This window comes from Crocuta crocuta, unplaced genomic scaffold (assembly GCF_008692635.1).
Source record: "Crocuta crocuta isolate KB4526 unplaced genomic scaffold, BGI_CrCroc_1.0 scaffold229, whole genome shotgun sequence".
Taxonomy (NCBI): Eukaryota; Metazoa; Chordata; class Mammalia; order Carnivora; family Hyaenidae; genus Crocuta; species Crocuta crocuta.
The window spans coordinates 5,143,383-5,151,771 of record NW_027536464.1 but is presented as its reverse complement, the minus strand read 5'-3'; the positions used below and the strand labels follow the sequence as shown (position 1 = coordinate 5,151,771).

At 59.6% G+C, this 8,389-nt stretch overlaps 1 protein-coding gene across 2 annotated transcripts in view; it reads right to left on the bottom strand.

Moving 5' to 3' along the window:
• Window positions 1-457: 457 nt before the first annotated feature.
• STK11IP (serine/threonine kinase 11 interacting protein) overlaps window positions 458-8,389 on the bottom strand; it is a 15,976-nt gene continuing 8,044 nt past the window's right edge. The window contains exons 15-25 of one of the 2 annotated variants that reach the window (XM_077748643.1): window positions 7,872-8,077; window positions 7,164-7,280; window positions 6,885-7,062; window positions 4,929-5,159; window positions 4,707-4,810; window positions 3,095-3,192; window positions 2,824-3,002; window positions 2,628-2,709; window positions 2,352-2,422; window positions 1,589-1,836; window positions 458-861 (exon numbers count right to left, since the gene is read on the bottom strand). In XM_077748643.1, coding sequence (XP_077604769.1) covers window positions 712-861; window positions 1,589-1,836; window positions 2,352-2,422; window positions 2,628-2,709; window positions 2,824-3,002; window positions 3,095-3,192; window positions 4,707-4,810; window positions 4,929-5,159; window positions 6,885-7,062; window positions 7,164-7,280; window positions 7,872-8,077 — 1,664 coding nt within the window. In that variant the 3' untranslated portion in view covers window positions 458-711. The remainder of the gene's footprint in view (window positions 862-1,588; window positions 1,837-2,351; window positions 2,423-2,627; window positions 2,710-2,823; window positions 3,003-3,094; window positions 3,193-4,706; window positions 4,811-4,928; window positions 5,160-6,884; window positions 7,063-7,163; window positions 7,281-7,871; window positions 8,078-8,389) is intronic. The other variant, XM_077748644.1, reaches the window with a different exon arrangement.

Sequence of the window (8,389 nt, the reverse complement as noted above, 5' to 3'; positions counted from 1 at the left end):
CCAACCAGGCCACCAGACTGAGGGAGGAAGCGCTCCGAGGAGAGGCGGGAGCGGAACCCACAGATGCCAAGCACGCCCTCCATAGCCCAACTCCTCACATCCTCTCCTCAGACGCCTTCTCGTGTTCAGCACCTACTGCCAATGGCTTGAGAGCTTCGTTAGTTCCCAGCTGTAAGCCGAGAAAGAGCGAGAATCGAACTGGCCCAACTGTTTGTTAGGCAGTGATTTCCATGTCAGGCCCTGTAACAGGCACTGCAGGCTGAGGGCTGGTGCCCGTGAGTCCGGTGTCCTACTGGCTCCCATCAGCCGGGGCAGAGTGGGGACATGGGGTCTCACAGAACAAACAAGGCTGCCTGCGCTGTCCGCTGAGGCAGCGCTCTGGGCGGGGCAGTTCCTGTTAGAAGAGATGGAGGAGTGACAGGCTGCACGAATGACACATGGCAGTACCCCCATGGCCTCTGGAATGGAAACGATTTTATTGATACCTGAGAAAATGTGCAGGAGAAACGTTCCCACTGACCACTTAGCTTGTCCCCTTGGGCCAGGCCAGGCAACTTCTCTCACCCTTCCCTTGGGTGAGGTGACCCTTTCCTGGGTCATTATGGGGCCTCACTGAGCGTCCGAAGGCTGGAGAAGTCCGCAGCCGGAGTCTGGAGAGACGGTGTCTGCAGCTGTGGCTCCCAAGGCCAAGGCGGGGTCGGCGGGGAAGCCTCACCGGTCAAGATCTAGAGCCTCCTGGGTCACAGTCCGGAGTCCGATGGAAAACAACTCCTCCCAGGGCTCCCGGATCCAGGCCAACAGGGCCGTCAGCTGCTCGGGACACACAACCCGAAGTGCCCAAAAACTCTCCAGCCGGGACACCTGGCAGACAAGTGCTAGTGAGGTGAGGCTCCCGGAGGACCCACCGCCCCTCCTGGACTCAAAGGTCTCTTTCCTTCCCCAAACCTGTGTCACTCCCTATAGAAGCCCTGACTTTGAGCTTTTTAAACAAAACACGATCAACACTTACTGAAGGCCCCCCAGAAGGCTTCTATGTTTATTATCTTGTTTTTTTTTAATCCATCCTGTTTTCCAGAATGTGAGTTCTGGACTCCGTTCCAAAGAACTGGTTGGAGTTCAATTTCTGTATCTACCACTTGTGGTCCAGGCAAATAGGTTAATGTCCCCAAGCCTCAGTTTTTCCATCTGTAAAAAGGCCTAATGAGACTCCCTCCTCCCACAGAGGCTGTGAAAACCAGACGGCTAGCACGCGGGGCCCAATCAAACACGAACTCCAAGCAGCAACTGTTGCATCATGGAAGGCCTCCGGCCAACACAAAGCCACGCTCCGGGTCCACGGGGTTCCACTGCCCACAGCTGTCTCCCCTCCCCCCACCTGCTGCTCATCCAGGCCCAGCCAGCCCCCCAGTTCCTTGCACCCCACTTCCCCATGTTCCCTCCAGCATGACTGCCCATTGCATCCACACTGCCCCCAATGCCCAGCCCTCCGAGACCTGTTTCCCACACTGCCCAGCACCTCTGCCCCACCTTTCTCTCTCTCTCTCTCTCTCTCTCTATCTCTCTCTCTCACACACACACACACACACACCTCATCATAGAAGACCAGCCGCAGGTCCCCCGGGGCCGTGCGATAGAGCAGCACGGAGCTCAGGCTGCTGAGTGGCCACTGCTCCCTGACGTGCACAGAAGGGTGCAGCCCCGAGGGCAGGCACTTCTCAGAGGCTTCACCAGAAGCTGCTGGAAGAGCAGGTTCTGCCTGGGACCCCACAGGGTCCTCCTCTAACAGGTACAGGGTGGACAGAGTCATCAACAGGGACACAGGGCAGGTTGCAGGGCCTGGAGGGAAAGAGACAGGGCAAGGCCCAGGGTGGAAAGCCACAGAGGAGCCCAGGTCCCCGGGGCAGAGGAGTGAACCACACCCTGCCGAGGCGGCCACACAGCAGCCTGAGCCCCTGGAGGCCGCGGCCCTCCCCTGTCCACACTCCAGGCACCCCTAGCTTCCAAAAGCTCTGAGGCCAAGACAAAGGGAACCTGCCCCACCACCCACCGCACGTGGAAAGAAAAGAGCCACTCGCCTCCTCTGACAGGAGGAGGTAGAGCAGACCCAGCCAACCTGCCCCACTTCATAGAATGAAGCCCACACCCAGAAGCACAGGTCTCTGAGCAACTGAGGACCCAGGACACCTCCTGGCCCCGCTCAGAGAGGCCAGGAAAACTGAGGCTGTCATTTGGGTGTGCCTGTGAGGGACAGGAAGCCCGGATTCCAGGAACGGAAAGTTGCTTCCAGGGCATGAGAGGCAACGGGGGACACAGCCGGCCGCCTAGGGCAAGACGAAGTTAAGAAGCCTCACCTTCGACCAGGAACACCCGAAGGTAGAAGAACAGGGGAGGCTCCGAGGAAGAGTCTCTCTCCAGCAAAGGCCTGGGGAAAAGGTGAGGTTAGCGAGGGGGGTGGGAAATACTGAGAGGGGCAGGGAGGAGGGACCAGGGCTGGGTCAGGGGGTGCGGGAGCGAACACGGATGGCAGGCCCCCGTGCTCAGGGCAAACTGTACTCGTGGTCAGGGGCCTGTGCTCCAAGCACGGCTGTCTGGGCAGCCAAGCCCGGCCTCCACCTCCCCTCACTCACCAGAGGCGGTGCTCCGGGGTCACCTCCTCCTCTGTGGCACGGACGCTGCTCCTCCAGGTGGGAGGCAGAGCCTGCAAGACATCTGGACAGCGCCAGCCAGGGACAGGGAACGTCAGAGACCACCTCCTCCATCGCCCCACTCCCTACACCTCTCAACGCCTTCCCTGCACCGCCCTTCCCCCCTTTCCTCTCTCACCGGTGAGCTCGTCTAGGAAGGCCCGGCAATGCCTGGCGTCTCGGGGCAGCAGGACGGCGCTGCCTGCCCCGGCAGCCCACTCCAGCCGCAGACTCTGTCCTGCCAGCCCCAGTTCGAGGCCACTCAGGTCATGCAGGGGAACAGCCAGGGCCAGCTGTAGCCAGCTAGCTGGAGGCCCGCTGTGGAGACGGGGGGCCAGAGCAGGGGCAAAGAGTGAGTGGCGGGAGACCCAAGGGGCCCCGCCCTGTCCCCGGCGGCCCCAGTCGCTCACCTTATCTCCCCTGTCACTTTCAACACATAAAGCCTGCGGTCAGACACCACCACAAGACAGACAGACTCCCCAGGGTGGCCTGCCAATGCCAGGGGCACCTGAGGGGCAGAGCGGACTCCTGAGAAACAAGAAAGGACCGGGAAGGCGGCTGCCAAGCTGAGAGCAGAGGCGTGGTGCCCAAGCCCCTCCCCAGCGCTCACGCACCCTGGCCCCGCCACCCCCGTGCGCCCCGACCCTCAGTCGGCTCAGTGGGTTTCCCTGCCAAGCACTGTGTCGGGGACATGGAGGGGGACCCTCCACTCTCGGCCGGACTGTCCTAAAACAAGGCAGACTGCCGCTGCCCTGCGTCAGGCCTCCTGCGGCACCTGGGATCAGGTCCAACCTCCCTGGCAAGCACTTGAGGCTGCCCCTAAACTGGCCCCTGCCTGCCTCTTCAGACGCCTCTCCGGACACCCGCCCCCTCCCGACCCCACCTCCTGTCACCCGGACAGCAGTTTCTCCTCTCTCAGGGCCCCCCCACACGTGTGCTGCTTCCTTTCCCCAGATCCTCCTCGCCTCCTGCTCTGTAACTCCTCCATCAGGGCCTGCTTTAGATCTTTGACGGGCTCCCCAAGAAGGAGAGGCCCCCTCACTCGGCCTGAGTCCAGCCCTTCCACGACCATCGGGTTTCTCACACAATGTGAGGCAGCTGGCAACACTGATTTACTCTAGACCTCGGTGTCCTGCACAGGCTAGATGCTCAGAGGGACCAGTAACAGCGTGTATCTGCGACAGTGACAGGCGGTCCCACTTGACGCCAGCAGCTCTGATGCGGACCCTCACTGATGCCACCTCACTGTTAATGCGGGCACTGCGACCCCTGCTGCAGAGCGGTAACAATAGAGGCTCTGATGTCACAGCCATGCCACATGTGACCACTGGAGTGGAAACCAGGAGCCAGACCCAGTGCCTCCAGAGCCACAGCTCAGACACAACCTGCCAGGCTGGCAGCAAGTGGGTGGTTGGGACACAGGGCAGCATCAGGCTGGCAGCGAGCGGGCGGTCAGGGCGCGGGGCGGCACCGGGCTGGTAGTGAGCGGGTGGTCGGGGCCTGGGGCAGCATCAGGCTGGCAGTGAGCGGGCAGTCAGGGCACGGGGCGGCACCAGGCTGGCAGCAAGCGGGCGGTCAGGGCACGGGGCACCAACAGTCTGGCAGCGAGCGAGCGGTCAGGGTGCGGGGCAGCGCTGGGCTGGCAGTAAGCGGGCACTCAGGGGCACGGGGCAGTGCCAGGCTGGCACGAGCAGGTAGTCAGGGGTCCAGGGCAGTGCTGGGCTGGCAACGAGCAGGCAGTCAGGGCACAGGGCAGCACCAGGCTGGCAGCGAGCGAGCGGTCAGGGTGTGGGGCAGCGCTGGGCTGGCAGTAAGCGGGCACTCGGGGGCACGGGGCAGTGCCAGGCTGGCACGAGCAGGTGGTCAGGGGTCCAGGGCAGTGCTGGGCTGGCAACGAGCAGGCAGTCAGGGCACAGGGCAGCACCAGGCTGGCAGCAAGCGGGCACTCAGGGCATGGGGCAGCGCCGGGCTGGCAGTGAGCAGGTGGTCAGGGGTGCGGGATAGCGCCAGGCTGGCACAGACCTTGGTGTAGCACTGGAACTCCTCCTGGGCATCGGTGAACACCTCAACGTCCAGGAAGAGCCGGAGTCGGTGGTCCACAGAGCGGAGGCTGTGGCGCTCAGGGGCTGCAAGCAAGCAGTGGGCCTTTAGCACCCCTCGGCTGCCACGGGGCCAGCCTGCCTCCCCAGCAGGGCCTCCTCCCTCCCCCAAACACCACCCCTGTCTCATTTCACCTCTACTCACGGGGACTGAGGCTCCAACTCTGGTGATCTTGAGAGGCTGGTGCCTGAGGTGGGGCCCGGTCGGCCCTGTCGCTGTGGTCACTATGGCCAGGAGGGTCACGGACAGCTCTGGTGGACTGCAAGGGAGCTGGCGATTGCTCTCCCTGCCCATGCTCCCTGCTGGTAGTTCCCAGGGACAGAGCCAGGAGAACCACATGGTCGCTACCACAGTTCGGACATACAGCAGGAGATTCTGGAAGGAAGGTTGGGCACAGTCCCCGTGAACCACCCCCGACACAGTGCCGCAATCTCCCACCGTGCTCCTAATGTTCCCCACCCCCTCTTGGACCCACCCTGGCCGACATCTCCAGCCTCATACACTCCCCCGCATTCCTAGCACCCCTCTCCCCACTCCCTCTGCAGGCCTGTTAACCAGCCACTCTCCATCCCAGTGAGGGAGGAGCAAACCCAGAGCCAAGGCCTACAGCCTCCTCAAAACGGACCCCACCTTCTTATTGGAGGCTTCTCAGAGAGGACCAAGCTCAGCCAGGCCCTGCTCTGGGCCCTCCCACAGCCTCAGGCTGCTCACAGGCTCTGAGGCTCCACCAGCCACGTCTGAAAGCCCCAAATCAACAGATCAGGAAGGCAGGGTGCCAGGTATGGGTCCAATTCTGGGCCCTGTCACTTAACAGCTGTCACCTAAGCAATTATACCAAGTCACCTAAGCCCTCTGAGCCTGGTTCCTCTTCTGTAACGGGGTGCCTGTCTTACAGAGTTGTCAGGATGGGTGCACAGACCAGGTAAAGAACCCAGGTCAGGGATCGGTGGCAAAAGAAGAAACATTTTTTGAGCAGCTGTAGCATGCTGGGCATACGCCAGATCTTTAGACGACAGAATCAAAACTCTCCCGATCCCATTTTGCAAATAAGAAAAGCAACAATCAAATAATTTAACGTGCCCGGCCCCAGACTGGGAGCCGAGGCTAGCGGCGACAGCCACCATTTACAGAGGACCTATGCTTTGTGCCAGACGCCGTGCCCGGTGTCTTTTTGCCACATGTACATCTCCTAACAGTACAGAGGACAGGTTCGCTCCCTTTTTTCGTTCAGATAAGGTAACCGAGGCTCAAATAAAAAGAAACGTAACACACGGGAATGTTCTCTGGTAACGACCCACTAAAGGGACCCCAGGGGCCACGTGACCCTGTGGAGCACAGAAAGAGGTCTTCGAGGGGATGGGGCTCCTTCCACTGCACACATCATGCTTCTGGGCCTCTGGGGAGGGAGACTTAGAGTGGGGGATGGGAAGGGGTCTACTTTCTCAATAAACTTTAAACCCCTGCTCTAGCCGCTGCCAAGAAGAAAACAGCGGCGAAGAGAAGTCATACATTTCAACACAGATGCTATCAGGAATATTTCTTTCTTCTTTAACGTCTTCAAAGACATAGCTTCTTGACTGATCTACAGTGGAAGAATCTCTCCCTTTAAAGAACACAGTGTAAAAGACACCATGAGGCACCCCTTGGTATTAAGTAGTTTCCAAGATCAGTCAGGGAAGGATGACCTTCGCCAGCTCCCCAAGTATCTTCCTCAAAAGCCAAGCACGCTCGGAGGATAGTACTACACCCAATACTGCAGGGACAGCTGAGGAGCTTTTATGCAGTTTCTAAATATTAGCCAGAAAAAGTGGAAAGAGCCTTCGAGTTATGAAAAAATAATGAGTACGCTTAAACAGTTTCAGAGATTGTATTTCCTGACTTCCAAAAAGAAAAAGAATATAATTTCTCTTTTTTGCTCTTTCTTTTTTCTTTTTTTGGTAAATGTATCAGGCAAATGGTTCTATTTTCCTCCAGGCAGAAAAGTTGGTCCCAATTCCTTCCCTTGCCTCGGGTTCCCCCTCCACACCCCCTCCCTCAAAGCCACTGTCTCTGAAACGGGGGGAGACGTGTGGGCAGGAAGGCCGAGGGCAAGGTCCATACCTGTCTCTTGGAAGAGAGGCCTCCAGCCTTCCTCACTGTCTAATCCCAACCTGGGCTCCTCTGGCTTGAACTCATGGCCACAACGCAGACACTGGAGTCTGCCCCTCAGCGGCTCTCTCGCTTCCCCAAGCTGACACTGAGCCGCGGTGGCTGCTTGGGTCAACACAGCAAGCAGCTCCTGAAACAGGGTGGGCCAGGGGTAGCGGTGAGCACTGCGCCCTGGCCCTCAGCCTCCCAAACTTCCCCCAGCCCCCTGGGCCTCGCTCCAGGCCCCGTTACCTGGATAGCTGCGTGGGCATCGGGCTCCAGCACCACGTAGCGACGCAGCTGCCGGTCAGGGCAAATGTAGGAGAAACGCAGAACAAGGACAGGGGCCCCAGGGAGCGGCTCTGAGCCCTGCACACAGAGAGGGGGACAGGGTAGAAAAGAGGAGAGAAGGGGCACTGGGTGGCTCAGAGAGTTAAGCGTCTGACTTCGGCTCAGGTTATGATCTCACGGTTCATGGGTCCGAGCCCCGCATCAGGCTCTGTGCTGACAGCTCAGGGACTGGAGCTTGCTTAGGGTTCTGTGTCTCCCTCTCTGCTCCTCCCCAGCTTGCGCTTGCACAGGTGCACATGCTCCCTCTCTCTCTCTCAAAATCAAATATTAAAACCATTAAAAAAAAAAAAAAAAAGAAAGAAAGAAAGAAAAAAAAGAGTAGAGAGTGGACAAGAGGGATTCGGTTACACTGACGGCCCGAAGACAACAGCAGCTCTGGATGTCACGAGAACGCTCTTGCTGACATCCATGGTCTAGCGCACCAGCCTGGCCTCTAGGCTGCCTGGGGCCACACCTACGCCCCCACAGCACCCCTCTTCTGCTCCAAGAGCCAACAAGAGGCTGTGGGAAACTTGCAACCCAGTGCCTGGCACCCCAACAGCCATGCTGCCCGAGTCGGCTCCTGCGAAGAGCTCAGCCCGTGTCCCAGGAGCCCGCGCCACCGCTCACCGTGAGCACCTCCTCTCTCCCGCTCTGAGGCTCAGGCTCCACCTCCGCCGCCTCAAGGCTCTGGAGCTCCAGCCGTGCCAGGGTCCGGGCCGCTTGGAGCTCCACCTCAAACAGGTGGCTGGAGGTGACCCGGAGAAAGCATTCCCTGCCGCGCACACCGTCAGGCCCCTCCAGGGGACACACCAACATGGGGCGACACAGTTCCGCTGAGGAGAGACCAGGGGAGCAACCCCGTAAGAAGGGAGAGGTATCCCTGACTCTGCCTTCCCATGGGGTGGCCCTCCATCCAAAAGAGGTCATCCAGAGGCGCCTGGTGGGCTCAGTCAGTGAAGCATCCGACTTGGGCTCAGGTCATGGTCTCACAGTTTGTGGGTTCGAGCCCCGCATCGGGCTCTGTGCTGACAGCTCAGAGCCTGGAGCCTGCTTCAGATCCTGTGTCTCCCCCTCTCTCTGCCCCTCTCCTACTTGCACTCAAAAATAAACATTAAAAAAAAAAAACAAAAAAAAAAAAACAAAAA